This window comes from Penicillium brevicompactum (genome assembly GCF_028827555.1).
Source record: "Penicillium brevicompactum strain IBT 35665 chromosome Unknown utg000005l_segment0_segment0, whole genome shotgun sequence".
Lineage (NCBI taxonomy): Eukaryota > Fungi > Ascomycota > Eurotiomycetes > Eurotiales > Aspergillaceae > Penicillium > Penicillium brevicompactum.
The window spans coordinates 2,485,126-2,502,250 of NW_026623208.1; the positions used below are offsets into that span (position 1 = coordinate 2,485,126).

Below are 17,125 nucleotides of genomic sequence, written 5' to 3' on the forward strand. Positions count from 1 at the left end.
GATTTCGCTTTGCTGTCCTACCGAGTATGTCTATTCCTGCAAGCGAGGTGACATTTTTGGAACCGCTTTTGCCTCCGACATTTGCAAATGGCAGTGCCAAACCATCCTAGTCTGGAAAATGTGCACAATTTGAGCGCCAAGTAAATATGAGTTTGTCATTATGAACGTGTTACCTAGTCGGGGAGATGATAGTTGGAAGAACGGCTACTTGGTGTGGGCGCGTCTGAGGATCTACATCCATGTATATCCATGGATGTGTATGGCGCTCAGATAATTAGGCATTCCAGTGAGCTCCCATCCCGAGGTCCTTCCCCTCACACACATAGCTTGAAACTGCCTGCACCATGTCTATTCTTGAACCAAAACTCATGCGTCATAACACCACAGTAGATAAGTGCGCCATTTTGGTTAGCATAAACAACACGGATTGGAGTATAACGACCGGGCTGCTTCTGCCTATCCCCATCCTTCTGCCATTCATTTCCATTACCATTCCAATAAATTGGATATTCCATCAGATGAGCACGAGCCTTGTCACAATTGTAGGTACCGAAGACGAGACGCTCGTGGTTCTTGTACCGGTGGGGATATCCGGTCCTGCCTTCTCTGAAGCCGCCCTTCTTGGCTTGGGCTTGGGCATAGCCAACATCCACCTGGTATTGCTTCATGCGGCCTCCAGGCTGTTTGAAGCGAGGAGTACAGGTAACAATCTAGGTTGAATCTTCGGTTACTTTCTTGGCCATCCCATTTTCGACGAAATCTTGGCTCAAAACTTACTCTAGCAAGCTCATCCAGCTGATTCGCAGCAGGTTCTAAGACAGAACCTCCGAAAGTAGATGCGTTAGATGCCGCGGGGATCGTCGCGTTCAACTCCGCGAGAACAGACGTGTTGAGTCCAGCAAGCACAAGAAGTACTCCAATGAACTTCATTTTGATCAAAAGCCACGGGGCTATGTCTGCAGGTTGTCGCCGACTCCTATTGAAAATGACCGAGAATACAGACTTTATATGCTCAATTCATGAAATGAACTGTGCAAAAGCAGAGCCATGTTTACTGGGGTCCATTGTGCCTTGCAGCTGACTGCGTCCTGTCATTGTGCCACCTTTTGCTTCCTTTGCTTTGCTTATAATGTGACACCTGGGCACGACTTTGCTTAACGTTCCATTCGGCATAACATAAAGATTAGTACAGATCGAGTGCGAAAGGTTGGTTTCTTCTCAGGGAAAAATCCGCAACTATTTTCGACTACAGTACGGAGTATGCTGTGCAGAGGTGGCTGGTTTAGCGGCTAAACATAAGTCCAATAAATCAACAACTTAACGAACTTTGCCCGCTCCAACACCCACAAAATCATGATTTTATCGGCAAAGGATGAGTGCCCCCAAGGTTTACCAACCAAGCTACACAGTCTGTGTTTCAACCGACATATCGCAACCGTATAAGTTGTACAATGAACTACGTGCCGACTCCCCGAAAGACAGCTCCCTAAAGCTTCACCCGATAGTTAATTTCTGTGATTTCTTGTTCAATAACTGACGCAGTGAGAAGAAGAATTAACTTCCGTCAAATTTCATGGAACACAGAGCGCTTTATGATGAGTATTGGTGTACTGGAATCATTCGATATAACTAGAGCCTTGAACGAAAGTTCGGTTCGACTTTTCTGAGGTTGGAGAGCTATGTGAAGTTCTAGAGCCGATAATACATTTTCGAACGCTTGGGCAATCAACAGCAAGGGAGGCCGCATATGTACGACTGTGCAAAAAGAGATTCAGGGGCGTCGTGCACCGTTTGAGTGACATGGCAGCCGAGTCTCGATTGACTCACTTCCGCCCAAGGCTGAAACACTGGAATAGCCTCATCCGAAGCCGACTCATCTCAGAAAACATTCTTAGATGATCCATGAATCTGGGCTACCAGCTGCATTGGATAATTTCAGTCATAGCTTCCCGAGGTCTCTGTCGGAATTACCAACATCAAAAGCTGTAGCAGCCTACGGCAGCAGCCAATGCCCCTGACGTCATATCGATTCTTCCGTTTTTTTCACAGGCGGAGAAACTGTATATAGAATCTTCAAGGGAATAGTAAACAGATTGCCGAAATGAAAGTGGAAATTCATAACGATATGCCACCATAGCAACATAGCAGAAGGCCCTCCCAAAGAGTAGGCCTTCAAGACTTGAAGCCGTTTATATTTACTCTTTACTAAACCCTTATACTAATGCATTTATCATGTCATTTGTATAAGAATCATAGATTCATAAACAAGCCGGTGGAATGTCTGAATTCTGAATGTAGAGAAAGTTGAATATAACCAACATGTATCTACTTGAAGAAGCAAGACAGGTGGATACATGGTAGTTTCAAACTGGAAAAACAAAAGGACCGACCAGAGGAAAGAAAAAAGTGAATGTGTGTGTGTGTGAGAGAGAGAGAGAGAGAGAGAGGGAGGGACCATCTAGTCTGGGGGTCATCTGACCTCCCAACGCATTATGGTCAGTGAAGCTGCTGTAGGCAGTTACACAAAGCAACACTCGAGTTGCCGCTCGACACAAATACTGAAAGCACTTTCCTTCAGATACCACTACCTTGAGAGGCAGGCTGCAGCATTTCCTTGCTTTTTTCTTTCTCCCTCTCTCCTGTTTTGTCACTCTCAACTCTGTCTCCGTCAGAACTCCCACCTAGACAACCTGCCACCATGTCTTTCAACGACGTTCCCGTTTTCGAACCCGACCTGTTTGAAGAGGATGACAATGCGAAGGAACTTGCGTGCAAAAACATTATCAAGAAGTTGATAACCCAACAAATCACTCCTTTTCAAGCTGCGGAGGCTGTTGATGAATGGGTGGTTCGCGACTCAACTACCAAATACGACAAGTTTCGACAGCGCGATCCTCCCTTCACATTAAATCCTGGGGAAAATGCGTTCGACGATGGACCTAATACCTGCGGACTTGTGGACATGGTGATCAGAATTGTTGCCCATATTTGCTCTGCATATCCTCCCGGCCATATTGTTCAGGACTCATTGATTGAGTTCTTTCAGGCCCTCAAGGCCATGCCTCGCCACGACGCTCCAGATGTCACATACAAACATGACCTCACCGAGGATTGTGGCAGCGACGAATGTGGCAGCGACAAGTGTGGCACCGACGAGCTGACATTCGAGGGAAAGGTTACACTCTGGGCATTTGGCACCAAGTCGTTTGCCTGGCGCATCTGGGATTTCTTTAGAGAAGCTGAGGGTGCGTCCTGCATATTCGATGAGATTTGTTGTCTATCTACTGACCTCGTGTGTTTTGCATTTTAGATATCGCGTACCCGTTTTCCGACGTGGAGGTATTCGGCAGCGAAAAACAACTCCGCTGGAGGAACCTGCAAAGCTTCATATCTCGCCTCACTGCGCTCGAGTTGCTCGACTGCAGTTCTGCATGTGCCCTGCCCTATCTACTACCCAACCACGTTTCGTACCCGAATCTTGAGGTACACAAAATGGGCGGACCGAGACGCATTACGGGGGATCTCATCGCTGCAGCTCACTGGCTCGAAACTGATAAGATTCGAAAGTTCGTGTTTCGCCAATGCAAGAACAATGTCAGTAGCGACGGGTGCCGTACCTACTGGAACATGAACACATGGAATCAATTGAAATCACAAATGTCGTTCATATCCTCGAGCGACCGGTTTGAGCAGCAAATTCGTGTCCTGGCACAGTCACTCAGGGAGAAAATGGAATCGGAGGAATGAGTGTCATCATCAACACGTCGCAACCGCATGGGGAAGGTGGTTGAGGAATCCATGAAACACTTATCGCCTGCTTACTCGGAGACTTTTATCAAAAGGACGCAAATTATTCTTAAAATGCTGGTGGAAATTATTGCCAGCCATTCCTGTGTCAGCTAGCCAGACCACTCATTTCAACTTTAGCCACCACATGTCTTGATAGAACCACTTAACGCCAAATGATAGTGAGGTGTGAATAAAATATCAATTCCAATTCTTTAGGTATAAAGCTTTGTGCTAGAATCAATAGACATGTGTAGCTGTACAGGACAAGACACTTGAAACATCACTCGAAGTGGAAGTATGGAAAATGTGGGCAACCCGTCGTGAGGAACTTCAATAATGAGGCGTCTTGTCTTATCCCCAATACTTCGGATAAATCAGGCGGAATATATGGGGGTATATGCTCAATGCCAAAGGCGAACCAATTGCATCGGAACCCTAGAATCGCCCCTGGCAGCCAAAGACATCCGTAAAGGCCGGTAGTGGGACGTCGGGACTATGGCACTATGTGCGATCTGTGCCAAATGCCCCGATTACCCAGCTGGCAGTCCAGACGCCTTTTATGATCTCATTGACCTCAATGATTACAGTGGTCACGAGCTATCCAACGTTTTCGAGTCACCATTCAACGTGCGTTTTCTTCGAGCTCTGATGTGCTTCCAAGTCTGATTCTGCATCATCGTGCTCTTCTTCGTCGGTATCTTCCAAATCCAACCAAGAATGTTGATAAATTGGTCTTTCGCTACTCGGATATCCTGTCGATCTTAACCATTCGAATATCCCACGAGTGGCTCCTTCAGAAAGCGACTGCGAAAAGAGATCATAATTATAATGATTTGCATCAACGCATGTCTCATTTGCGTATCAAGAGGAGCCTTGGACGGGAAGCATGTAGCTCTCGGCTCCAGGATCTTTGACTGAACTGTTACTTGTTAAATTCCACTCCCAAAACTCGTATTCTAAACAGTGAGCTTCACAGTGAGCGTGTTTTTGAACTGGAAGCTCTGTATCAGAAAGTTGTGTATACCCGAAGGGTTTCCAAGGCCAGACTGGAAGTCGATCATGGCCTTCACAGGCTGTGATGAAAAGTAGGCGACATTCATCATCGCGGCGTATCCTTTTGTCGCCGTGATTGGTTCCCATTTCTGAAGTCAGGAACGTGGATGCTGTTCCAGACCAGGCAGAAGCCGCAAGATCTAGAGCCGTCATTCCTGTTCGTATATCACGCAAGAAAGGGGTTGCCAAGCCTGCAAGAGTTGCACCAAGCCACAGTATGCCAAGCCTAGGCTGTCAATTTGCCAACAGCGTGGCCACTGAGATTTCGCTCTCGCGGATCAATTCAAGAACAGCGAAAGCCGGATTCAACCAGGCACTGACGAGATTACACTCGATATCTGGATTGAAGAATGTGCTGCAGAAAAGTGAACGCACACCCCACGCATTGGAATTTAGAGTCATGTACTTCGGGAGCAATTCGCCGTGTTGGTTGAGAAGATCTGGGATCGAAAGAAGATCATCACTGGCACTCTCCTCTCTCTGAAGTGGAGGAACGCGTTTCGGAAGCGGGAGAGAAACTTTTTTTGCCTCGTAAGTGGAATAAAAAGTACACCGGCAAGCGCAACTGAGCACTGTGCGTATAGACGATGGTGTACGCAGAAGCGAGAGAGATATTTGAGAGCGGCGACCGAACCCGGTGGACTCGACTCGGTATCCAAAGTGGCGCGTGTGGTCAGGTTAAACTTCGCGTGGCTTATCGACACCGACCATGGCGATAGATAGATGCGGTCATCGTATGTAACGGATGCATCCCATCCGTCAGAGCACAGGATGCTCTGCCACTAGAAAGCTTCTTGTTCACAAACATTGTTGCCGATGTCAATGTCAATACTGGATTGCTTATCTGAATGCGGCAACGAACCATTCGCCCCTTCTGGAGTGTAGGCCATATGACATGAATGATCAGCAGAGGTATCAAGCAATTCAACCCATCGAGCAGATAGGATGTATGCCCATGCAAAGTAAAGGACCGACAGATAGTTTCCTTTGTCGGACCCCGGGAGACCCTGAGTCCCGGGCCAGTCTGAGAAAGGGCTGTCTTCCGACAGCGTCACATATGTCGGAATGCCAACTCCTAGTAGAAGTTGCTTGGGCATGATCCTTGGCTGTAAGTCACAGTCTCCCTTGGAAGTCCTCCAAGTTGATCTGCCATTAACGAAAAGGCTCCCTTGGGACTGGGATGATTGTTTCTCCTCACAATCAAACGAGGCGGTCTTGCCCAGGCCAGCAAGCCCGCCACCGAGGAAAGGTGGGGTTCGACTGACGAGAGGTCTCAGGTCAATGGCATGCCGTGGTAGTAGACGGTCCTCGCTTTTGGCATCGAGATAGGATGACCATATTTTGAGACTTTCGTGAAGGACGCGGCCAAAGTCATCTTCGCTTGGGCGTGCGGCGTCGCCCATAGTAACCTGCAGGCTGGGAAAGCTGCCTGATTGCTCGGGGCTTTCCTGTCAATTTAGTTTAGACTTTGTAGCCGAAGGGCCAGGAGAAAAAGCTGCCACCGTAAGTTCCTCATGACAAAGCAATGAAGCAAGATAGAGATGAAGGAAGATAAAGAGGACAAATTCGAGAGGAAGGGCACATTAAGGAAACCTATCACTCGTCAGCAACCCCTGTGTGATGAGTCTGACGAGTCACGTGTAAGGTTCTCTCACCAAGGGATTGAATTTCAGCCTTTCTTTGGATTTGCTTCCTTGTCACCGCTTCCAAGTATGCGTAACCCACTGCAATGGTCGATATAGTCACGAATCTTGCAGTTCAATTCGAATATCTCAGCCTTCGTGATCTGGCCAGTTGGGCTCATCTTCTCCTTATTATCTTCAGTCGGAAACAAAGAAACTAAGCAAGACGACGAGCACCAACATGTGTCCGTAAGTTGGAAAAAGGCCCGCAATTGCTGCTGACTCTGACTTTTTTTCGAGGACATCTGCTCATGTGCTGCGGATGAATTCATTGCCGAACAATCCGTTGTCCAACGTACCAATGATCAGCAGCCCTTGATCATTGGTATATTTGCAGAAGTGTACCTTCTAGAAGGAAAAACTATCAGAAAAGTACCACGGGGTGAAAGCGAAGAACAAATGCAACCAATCATTCGCGAAGCCATGATTTATGACACTATTGGCATTCATCCACGAATTGCCGAATGCACATCAAGAGGCAACAATAGCGTCAATTATGTCGATATCAAGTATTATCAGCACGGTGACCATGTGAACTACCGCGAAAAGAACCAAATCACACCTGAGCTTCAGTCAAAGTGGTTCCAGCAGATTATGGAAGCTGTTGTTGTTTGCCACTCATTTGGTGTCATCCACTCGGACTTAGCCTTGCGGCAGCTCTTTGTTGACGATAACTTCGATCTACGCTTGGGCGATTTCAACTCTTCCGAATGTGTTGGGTACCCAGCGCTGGGTTATGAGAAAGCATCACATTGCCTTCCTCGTGATTACGAGCTTCCAAACACAGAGACTTCTGATATTTTTGCTTTAGGATCTACACTATATGAACTGGTCACTGGCAAAGCTCTATATGCCGAATTAAATCAGCGAGATTCTGATGATCCCGATTGTATCAAGGCACAAATTCGACGACAACACCAGGTGGTGGATTTCGAGATTGAATCACGATACAAAAAGCAGCAGTTCCCAGATGTTACGAGCCTTTACTGTGGAGACATCATCCTAGGATGCTGGAGAGGGCAATTTAGCACGGCAAAGGAAGCGCTCGATTTCTATCTACAGTTGGTGCAGCCATGCGAGCAGAGGGGCTCTCCTATATAAAAAACCCCTCATTTTTGCGGCCGCCTAATGCACGATTGTAGGTGGCTGTATCGGCTGGGGAAAGTGAGAACCTGTTTCGCAGGCTTTGCGCCTCTTTTGCGTAGATCAGCTTTGTTATCATCAATCAATGGAATTATGCGTCCACATTGAATCCACTCTGCCAGACTCGTCTTGATTACACGGCAAAATGTTCCCAGTGACATCGTGCAAATATTAAAACCATATTGTATCATTCAAATGCGAGGTGCGCAAATTTCAAACATTGAATCGCGACCTCAGGATATCAAAAAACAAACGGTAAGTCTAGACGAGATTGGTAAGTTCAAGGTGAGTGGTCTGGCAGATGCAAGATTGGGCCAAAGGCGGTGAGTGAACCACGGTGAAGCGGTGAAGCTTTGAGAAGGCAGAATTTGGGATGATGCAAAGGCGGTCAGGTACTGCCGGTGTGGATCTCGCAACCGGTCCCGATCCGGCACCGCGACCGGAGAATTTGATTTTGGCCGATCCAAGCCCAACGCCGGAATCACTTACCCAATGCTTGCATGGCGGGATACGAACAGACTTTGCGCAAACCTTGTGTGCAGGTGCCTGGTGATGGTCGTCAGTACGGAGACTGTTATCAGTTGATGGTTGATGAGGTGTGGAGTCGTTCTTGAGGACCCCTGCGCAGCAAATGACCCCCGCGGAATGCCCCCGTTCCCATCGAATACCCGGCTTTGGCGTCCCCGCAACAAGGAGCTTCCTCATACCAAGAAGCGGCCATGGCTCAATCTGGTGAGCTAGTCCCCGCGCATAGCATGGAAATCCTGCCAGCCAAACAGCGCTTGCATCATTGGGTCTGACTGATGGAGCGACCAGTGGTTTTGCCCAGGCATTAATGCAAGACCAATCGATTGATCGACAGGGAATCTGCCCCTCATTTTGAGCTGAAGAGCTCAAGGATGAAGAATTGGAGCTTGAAGCTGTTGGATGCATGCGGTTTAGTGACTCAGATGAGAATTTTCATAGTGCCAGACGCCCTTCATGTTGAAGACGCGTACTTTGCAAACGACGTATACTGGCATCTCACATGGCCGTGATCATCGGCATTCTATGCGAGATTCCATGTGATTTTTTCAAACAGTCACATTTTGAGTTGCCACATTGAAAATCCGACAGGATCTTGGGTCCTGGTTTCCACCCAAAAGTTGGGGAAATAGCCGTCTTAACCGAGTCAGGTAGAATCAATGATTGATCAACACCACCAAATGCCTCTTTTGACAGGGAACGCTAGACTTTTCTCGCCGGATTGACCAGATTGGCGTCACACACTGACCCAATTTGTCACATTTAGGGCGTGCACTGGAAAGAGACTGTCGGATGTGGAACCGAATCCACTTTTTCAGTCGGCCTCTATTTGTCTGACTCAAAACGTGGACCCTTGTGGGGATTAACCTTTTCAATGCGTACCTTTATACCTCCAATGTCCCGCCGCAATCATCGTTTGAAGCTGTGCAAGCTGTTGACTCAACCTCTACAATATGTCGGACCATTCACCCAACGAGGAGAAGATCCAGAAGGTCATGTCCACATCAGGTTGGTTACTCATAGCTCTCTACAATCTATCGTTGACTAGAATGCTAATATTGATCCTTTTGCAGAGGAGGCAGCTCCCAGATCATCCCGAGATTCACAGCAAAGTTCCCGTGATTCGGAAGATCAAGACTCTGGGTTTGGCCACGAGCCTATCCAAGAACGATATGCAAACCCTTCATACGGCAGATTCCGACGCGTGGCTTCAAAGACGATCGTATCCTTCGGCACAAATGACCCAGATAACCCAGTGAATTGGAAAACGGTACGTGGTATCTTTTAGGACATTGTCGTTGGTCCAAGTGGATTGCTGATTTCTATATCAGAGAAGGAAATTTTTAGTCCTCGCCGCCGGCATCATGCAAGTCATGAACAGCACAATTGGCTCATCGATCTGCAGCAATGCCATCCCAGAGATTTCTAAGGAGTTCAATATCACAAACGAAACACTCCTCGTCCTTCCAATCTCCATCTTCCTCATCGGCTACGTTTTGGGGCCTTTGCTCTGGGGCCCCAGCTCCGAGTATTTTGGCCGAAAGCCGCCTTTACTCATTGCGTATGTGCTCTTCATGATATTCACGCTGGCGTGTGCCGTCGCAGATTCATTCGCCTCATTACTTGTCTTCCGACTGCTGAATGGAATGGTTGCCTCGGCGCCCATTGCCACCGTGGGTGGACTTTTTGCTGATGTGCATGATGACCCTACACTACGAGGTCGATTGATGGCATACTACATGGCCGTAAGTAGATCCAGCGCACGCTTGTGGCGGCTCTGTTCCAGTAACAATACTAACTATTTCAGTGTACGACCTTCGGACCTATAATCGGACCCTGGGTCTCCGGTTTTGTAGCTGTTGTCAGCTGGCGATGGTGCTTCTGGATCGGCCTCATTCTGGCCGGTGCTAGCTTACCACTGGTTCTCCTCATGCCGGAAACTTATGCGCCTGTTATTCTGAAACGCCGCGCTCAAAAGCTCCGCAAGGACACCGGGAACTCTACTATCGCCTCCCCGTTGGAGATACAGAGCCGCAACATCAAGGAAATGATGATCATTACGATTTCGCGACCTTTCCGCATGCTTTTTCATGAATCCATTGTTTCCTTGAGTTCGTTGTATCTTGCCCTGGCATACGCAATCTTCTATCTCTACTTCGAGGCATATCCTATCATCTTCCAAGGTTCGTTCCGCGACCAAAATCGTGACTCAGTTGGTTTAGGAGATCCAATGCTAACATGTACATACAGGCATTTACAAAATGAGCCCCGGTATATCTGGTCTTATGTTCTTGCCGAGTACGTCTTCACTATAAACCCCGCGCTCCCCAATGCTGCATTCTAACCCTTTTCAATAGTCGGTGTCGGTGCTGTTCTCGCCTGCTTCGTCTTTTTGTGGTACGACGGCTTCCTAGCCCGAGCCAAGGCCCGCAACGCCAGTTGGGCCTACATTGAAGAGTACCGAAGGCTTCCACTAGCCTGCATCGGTGGACCCTTATACGTCATTTCTCTATTCTGGGTCGGTTGGACCGCCTCACCGAACATCCACTGGGTCGTGCCGTTCCTTTCCGGCATCCCCTTCGGCATGGGATACTTGTTGATTTTCATGGCCATGCTCAATTACCTGACCGACGCCTATGAAACACTCTCCGCCAGTGCACAGTCCGCCGCCAGCTGTACACGAAGTATCTTCGGTGCGGTGCTTCCACTCGCTGCCAAGCCAATGTTCAACAAACTCGGTGTGCCTTGGGCCTGCAGTCTGATCGCGTTCCTCAGCCTCATCGTTTCTATCATTCCATTCGGTTTCATTCGCTGGGGTGACCGCATTAGAAACAACAGCAAGTTCTGCCAGGAACTGAAGCGCATCAAGGAGGCTGAGCGCTTGGAATGGGAGCGGGAGGAGCGCCTTGCTAGTGGTGATGATACCCTAGAGCCTGTTGCGACGCATAATACCGGAGTCTCTATGACAAGGATCGATACCGCTCGCACAGATAAAGCATCGATCATTTGTTGAAGGCCCGTCAGTTTATATGGGGATCGCCTCTTCCATATTGCCTACCCTTGAAACAGAATCACTCATATTACTAATGATCAAACGCATCAAGGCTAGATTGGCGCAATGTTTGTCTTTTTAGCGTTTCAAAAATTCTGATTTTCCAAGCGAACCAGCAGAGTCGACACCGTTCCAAGTCCAGATGGGCACATTTTCAAATCTAATTAGCATCAAATGAGCATATCCAGCGTTAATATTCCAAAAAAACTTTTTTGATTCTCTACATTTTGTCTACCTCGGCATTTTCGATTGTTCACACCTGGGCAAAATCAACTTAGTCTCTCTTCAATCCAACCTTTCCTATCTTGCGCAATCCCAATGCACCGACTCCGCAGGCTGCCAGCATTAGCGCAAAACAAGTCCAGAAAACGGCGCGATACCCGATCATCAATGCCTCCGGTGAGGCTTTGTCTGAATAGACAGACCCTTGAGTGACGCCGGCGGAAATGATGGCAAAAATGGTAAGCCCAATAGATGTTCCAAATTGTGCGACGACGTTGAACACTGCACCCGCCAGGCCTTGCGTTTTGGGCGTGAAGGCATCGGTGATAATGAGATTTGCAATTGTAAAGATCACTGTCCAGAAAGTCAGCATTTGAAAAAAGAAGGGATACTTTTTCCACAAGAAAGAGCCACAAGAAAGAGCAATATTCATTACCATCAGCTGAAAGGGGACCTAGAAGCACAGCCCAGAATGCACAGTACCACCATGACCAACTTGGATCTATGACTGCCATCAGAAGCGGTGAGCCAGCGCTCAGGAATGTGCTGACGAGCACCAAATGATCTGCATGAAGACGGTGGACTAGCAACCCGGTGCCAACATTGAGTAAAATACCAATGATCACGTTGGGCAAAAATCGAAGAGCGGCCTGGAAAGCAGACAGATCTTGGACTTCTTGGAAGCTGTGAGAGTGGTCAGCATAGCACTGGCAAATTATCCATCCGGGGTGACTCACAACAGACTGAGTATTGTTTCCATTCCATTGAGTACAGCCCAGGAAAGCAGCACCATCACGCAGACCGATGTGAATGCGGTATTCCTCCACAAGCTGGTTGGAATCAAAGCAGACTTCCCCTTCTTCTCACGCCAGTTCATCCATCCCATAAATGCAGGAATCATGATTGCAGCGGCGCACAGCAGGACGATATTCTCTGCCCGGCGGATATTTGACGGGCTGTCGGTGATTGTCCTGTAAGGATATTAGCTACTATCTCTGAAAGCTTGCACTCACACGAGCAAATAACGTACGCAAATACGTAAGAGATGATCCCCAAGCAAGAACTTGACAGAACGATTCCGATCCAATCAATTTCTGAGCGCAGCCTCCGCCATGAAAATGGCTCGCGCTGGGCATCCTTGGGCAATTTGAAGAAGTTCACGATCGTGAGAACCATGGAAATTCCTGCGCACAGGTAATATCCGAATCTCCACCCCAGAGATGAGCCTTGAAAAAGACCACCTAGCACGAGCCCCATCGAGAATCCAAGCGGCTGTCCTAGTCCAAGACAGGCGAATCCAATATTTCTTCTCTTACCTGTTGGCATAGCGTCGGTCAGAATACTGAATGCCGTTGGAAGGCACATCGATGTCGCAATGCCTTGGAAAGTGCGGAACAAGATGATTTGAATGCCGGTCTGCGATACACCGCATGCCAGAATGAATGTGCCAAGTAGAAAGCACCCGGTCAAATTGATCACTCGGTTGCCCAGAAAGTCAGCCATTGAGCCTGCGAGAAGTAGACAACAACCATTTGCAAGACTACATCATGTTACTCACGGATCGAATCTCATGTGGGGGTCAGACTTACGAGTATACAGAAGCAGGCCTGTAGCAAGAAGGAATGCAGTCAGACTATTCCAGCTCTTTTGGCTCATCTTATAAGGGCTCTACTCACCAGAGCAACAAGTTGTTGGCTAAGTCCAAATCCTTTGCGATGGTTGGGAGACCAACAGTCAAGAGTCCACCACTCATACTGCCAACAAAGGTGATTCCACTAAGCGTGGTGATCAGAATGACTGCGCTGGCACGGGAAAGATCAACAGATCGCGATTCGTTGAGATCCTCGAGATAGTGCTGCTCATCCGGTGACTTGTGCATCGGCGATACCGTTAGAGACTCATGAAGCTGGGAATGCAGCATTGATAGTGTAATTGAGTCATCTGGGTCGGAACTGGGCCCTGGGGGTGACTGCAATTCCGTGTGAGGCATCTCGTGTCGCAATCTTGACGATGAAGAGCGAAGTGACCCGAAACGATTGTTTATTCGGCGTCAAGTGTTGGATCAGGAGAGAATTCAACACCGAGAAGGTGATGGCATGGCTGTGGACGGCCGCGGTACCCCGGGGGTGGACACCATTAGTCAGTGCGCCCTTCGATGACATTGCGGGGCTCTCGAAATTGGAGCTCAATTTCTTCATCTCGAAAAGCTTGAATTGATATTACTTCTTTCGCTCATGATTTCTAGCTAGACCCAGATATTGACAGCAATGGGTTCAGTCTGTGTGGTGACCGAGCCGGCTTTCTCTATCTTCTCTGCTTACACCAGCAAGCTGACAGCTGGACTCAAACACAACCAACTCTCTCAGAATAATGGAGGGAAAAAGCAGGTCTAGAGAAAGTCTTTTCGAAAACTATTAGATTTCAATTGCTCAAACTTGGAAACTCTGGAAAATCCGAGCTCCCACCTACGCTATGTTCACAACATGAATTGATATGAACATCAACAATATTATCATATAGCTGCAATTGTGCCATTACCTCCAGATTCCATGCTGTTATTGATCCAAAAGTAAATCAACCTACTTGAGTTCTCATCCACGGATTTAGGAGATTGCGGCCACTCGAGAAACGGGGCTTAGACCTTTAAGCCCGCTAGCCCGCAATGTCAGCTTTGTCGACCATATATTAGATCCCCGGAACAAGCGATATATTTTTTTCTCAAAGTCTTCCCTTTCTGATCTGTGACTCGGAACCAATTTCTAAGTATTCAAAGGTTATTGCAATGTCCCCCAAATGGTCATGGTCGTCGACCGGAAACGAAGTGGTAGCCGGATATGCCGAGAGGATCAAGGGACGAACATGTAAGACTAATCTCTAATTTCTCTGCACAACAGACCGCCTAACGCGGGTATCTCGGATTCAGTCTTAATCACAGGCCCCAGCGACGGTGGAATCGGCGCAGAAACGGCACTTTGTCTTGCATCGCAATCGCCATCAACAATCATACTTGCCGGGCGAGACCGGGCCAAGATTCAGCCCGTCATCGAGAAAATATCTCATTTGAACCCCGAGGTCAATGCAATTTTCATCGCGCTCGACTTGAGCAGTCAGGCTTCGGTGCGGTCAGCTGCGGCGGAAGTCAACAGACAAGTCAATCATCTCGATGTGCTCATCAATAATGCTGCACTAATGGCCTGTCCGTATGGCACAACGCCGGATAATTTGGAAATACAATTTGGAACGAACTTCATCGGTCCTTTCCTCTTCACTGGTCTATTGCTTCCCAGGCTTCGTGCTGCGGGGCCCGGGGCACGCATTGTGAATGTCAGCAGCTCCGCGCATCGCTTTGAGGGTATCAGGTTTGATGATGTTGATTTCAAGGTATGGATCCCAGGGTCTCTTATGTGGGGTCTGCTAATTTGGCTGACAGGGTGGATCTGTTTATGATACCTGGAAAGCATATGGCCAATCGAAGACTGCGTTGATTTTGATGGCTGTTCACATCGCTAGCAAACTCCCTAGCACGGATATTGCTGCATTTTCAGTCCATCCAGGGAGTATGTACCAAGCCATGCATGAGGTTCATTTGCCAACGAGATTACTAGGCATTGCGTCGAACTTGCAGCGACATGTAGATTCAGAGTCAATCTCGGACGCCCGAGTTAAGTCGCAAAATAGTGGGTTGACACCTGTCCTTGACCCTGGTCTCAACGGAGCTAACCTTTGCAGTTGTTGATTATGAAGTCACGGACAGGAAAAGTCTCCAACAAGGCTGTTCCACTACGTTAATTGCAGCTTTGGATCCTAGTCTTACAGGTGGGTCTTCCGATGCATCCTTTCACTGCGCACTGGTCTAACATGGGCTTGTTGAATTTAGAACTCTCAGGCTCATATTTAAGCGACGGTCAGTTAAAGGATCCAGCGCGTCATGCAAGTGGAACTGAGAACGCCACGAAGCTGTGGAATCTGGGGGAGGCTATTCTGGGGCAAACATTCGAGCTATAACAGTTTCACTTATTTAATCTGACAGGGTCCATAACTTGAAAACTTCGCTGGCAGGATTCAGTGCTATAATGTATAGGAAGAAACAGTGTGCAAACATTTTCCGGCTTAGTGAGTTGGCAGGTAAGACTTTCACGAACCTAACGACCAAGCCATGCCCGAATTGAGAGCCGACGCGTCAAGTCAGCACAGCCAATTCTGACAGAGACCATGTGACCACCACGCCACAGGGCAGGGCTTTGGGGTCGGCGATCCCCAGGGCTGGACAATCTTCCCCGGCGTCATTCCTAGCCTGTGATTGGCTTTCGACCTGTCACTTTGCGGTCGGAGCGCAACTAATGCAAAGAATCAAGCCAAAGTCTAGGCCTGGGATATAATTATCCACACACACCCCATATAGGGTACTCCGTACTCCGTGCTTGTACAGGGCGCTCGGTATACAATACCCCTATGAGCGAGAGGTTCGCAGAGATCCAAACTCACGTCGATCAATCGCAGCTCTTCAAAGCGATTGCGTATAGGCAGCTGATTGAGACGTCTGTGCGCAGGGCCAAAGACAAATAACCAAAAGTTGATAGAGTTTTCGGACCTGACGGAGGGATTCTCAAAACTGCACGTTATGGACGTGCATTGGTGCGTGGTCAATGTGATTCAGGTCCAGGGTTCGACGTCACCTCTTCCGATACAGGCCCAGACTTCACGAGAATCGTAACCCGCTGACGATGATTGGACGGTAGGCGGAGGAGAAACCAGTCAATCAGGAACCAACCCACTCATTTGCCGCAGGTCGGGTTATGATTGCAACAGGCAAACAAACGGCTGAATAGGGGTGGCGAATCCTCGTACGTTTTATGCTATGTAGATCGATTTCGGTTTGATCCTGGTGGGTGGTCTGTGTGATGCATATTCATGACAGGGAGGCGAAAAAAAGTACCAGGGAGTACAGAAGACCGATGAAAATTTCAATTTTCGCCGGCCCCGTACACCAAGTCCAGAGAGAAGAGAAAGTTCTTTGTAGGACGGCAGTGAATAACAGCGGCAAACGCGCTTTACGCGAAAGGGGGTGCGGTTGCAGCGGCCCCGGTGGAGCCTCTAAAAAGGGTTGATATTTTGATATTTGGAAATCTGGTGATCGGCTTTTGGCTTTTAGGAGCTTTCCTATGGAGTACGGAGTATTGTAAAACAATTTACATTTACAGTTCAGTTCAATTCAATTTAGATTAACAGGTTCCGAGGTTATCATCTTGATGTCTGATCTCGTAGACGTGTCGACCTTCTACGTAATTGTACACACATCCCGGAAACCGAAGGTTAATAACCTTGTATTAAACCCGGGATCTTCTCCAAAGGTTTACAATCGGGGCTGAACTGAGCTTTTTGGACCCGTTAGATGCCCCCACACGAGACGCTATATCGTGCCCATGTTACTCCGTACTCCTGTTCCAGCCTTGATGTACTTCCGTACTTACTGTACGGAGTGCATGGTACATAATACATCTTGGCTTCGCACTCCGATCCAGTCAAATGCAATACGTACTCGTAGCTCTGAGGCTAATAGCTGGAAGAAAAAAAAATGTATAAAAATAAATCCAATAAATTGCCCCTACTTGACTCATCCTAAATCAAACATTCGGTTCGGCTTTTAGGTACTTGGGCA

The 17,125-nt window shown here is 48.0% G+C and overlaps 8 protein-coding genes across 8 annotated transcripts; 4 read left to right on the forward strand and 4 right to left on the reverse strand.

Annotated features, from left to right (window-relative positions):
* Window positions 1–314: 314 nt before the first annotated feature.
* On the reverse strand, window positions 315–930 carry N7506_006791 (hirsutellin A toxin; the record flags this gene model as incomplete). The annotated part of the gene is made up of 2 exons (XM_056956084.1): window positions 315–710; window positions 778–930. The coding sequence occupies 2 exons, from the start codon at window positions 928–930 to the stop codon at window positions 315–317; spliced, it is 549 nt and encodes a 182-aa protein (XP_056810418.1).
* Window positions 931–2,698: 1,768 nt separating this feature from the next.
* On the forward strand, window positions 2,699–3,747 carry N7506_006792 (uncharacterized protein; the record flags this gene model as incomplete). Its single annotated transcript, XM_056956085.1, has 2 exons — window positions 2,699–3,245; window positions 3,311–3,747. The coding sequence occupies 2 exons, from the start codon at window positions 2,699–2,701 to the stop codon at window positions 3,745–3,747; spliced, it is 984 nt and encodes a 327-aa protein (XP_056810419.1).
* A 657-nt stretch (window positions 3,748–4,404) lies between these two features.
* On the reverse strand, window positions 4,405–4,643 carry N7506_006793 (uncharacterized protein; the record flags this gene model as incomplete). The annotated part of the gene is given in 2 exon segments (XM_056956086.1): window positions 4,405–4,541; window positions 4,556–4,643. The coding sequence occupies 2 exon segments, from the start codon at window positions 4,641–4,643 to the stop codon at window positions 4,405–4,407; spliced, it is 225 nt and encodes a 74-aa protein (XP_056810420.1).
* A 7-nt stretch (window positions 4,644–4,650) lies between these two features.
* Window positions 4,651–6,245, reverse strand: N7506_006794 (uncharacterized protein; the record flags this gene model as incomplete). The annotated part of the gene is made up of 4 exons (XM_056956087.1): window positions 4,651–5,073; window positions 5,101–5,370; window positions 5,394–5,624; window positions 5,649–6,245. 4 exons carry the CDS (start codon window positions 6,243–6,245, stop codon window positions 4,651–4,653), a joined length of 1,521 nt encoding a protein of 506 aa, XP_056810421.1.
* Window positions 6,246–6,923: 678 nt separating this feature from the next.
* On the forward strand, window positions 6,924–7,625 carry N7506_006795 (uncharacterized protein; the record flags this gene model as incomplete). Its single annotated transcript, XM_056956088.1, has 1 exon — window positions 6,924–7,625. One exon carries the CDS (start codon window positions 6,924–6,926, stop codon window positions 7,623–7,625), a length of 702 nt encoding a protein of 233 aa, XP_056810422.1.
* A 1,520-nt stretch (window positions 7,626–9,145) lies between these two features.
* N7506_006796 (MFS transporter) lies at window positions 9,146–11,205 on the forward strand (the record flags this gene model as incomplete). The annotated part of the gene is made up of 6 exons (XM_056956089.1): window positions 9,146–9,200; window positions 9,266–9,462; window positions 9,524–9,937; window positions 10,000–10,375; window positions 10,443–10,490; window positions 10,550–11,205. 6 exons carry the CDS (start codon window positions 9,146–9,148, stop codon window positions 11,203–11,205), a joined length of 1,746 nt encoding a protein of 581 aa, XP_056810423.1.
* A 313-nt stretch (window positions 11,206–11,518) lies between these two features.
* N7506_006797 (uncharacterized protein) lies at window positions 11,519–13,456 on the reverse strand (the record flags this gene model as incomplete). The annotated part of the gene is made up of 6 exons (XM_056956090.1): window positions 11,519–11,820; window positions 11,903–12,150; window positions 12,204–12,437; window positions 12,497–13,006; window positions 13,056–13,073; window positions 13,143–13,456. The coding sequence occupies 6 exons, from the start codon at window positions 13,454–13,456 to the stop codon at window positions 11,519–11,521; spliced, it is 1,626 nt and encodes a 541-aa protein (XP_056810424.1).
* A 792-nt stretch (window positions 13,457–14,248) lies between these two features.
* On the forward strand, window positions 14,249–15,471 carry N7506_006798 (uncharacterized protein; the record flags this gene model as incomplete). The annotated part of the gene is made up of 6 exons (XM_056956091.1): window positions 14,249–14,327; window positions 14,402–14,847; window positions 14,897–15,023; window positions 15,072–15,143; window positions 15,196–15,282; window positions 15,344–15,471. 6 exons carry the CDS (start codon window positions 14,249–14,251, stop codon window positions 15,469–15,471), a joined length of 939 nt encoding a protein of 312 aa, XP_056810425.1.
* Between the last annotated feature and the right edge of the window lie 1,654 nt (window positions 15,472–17,125).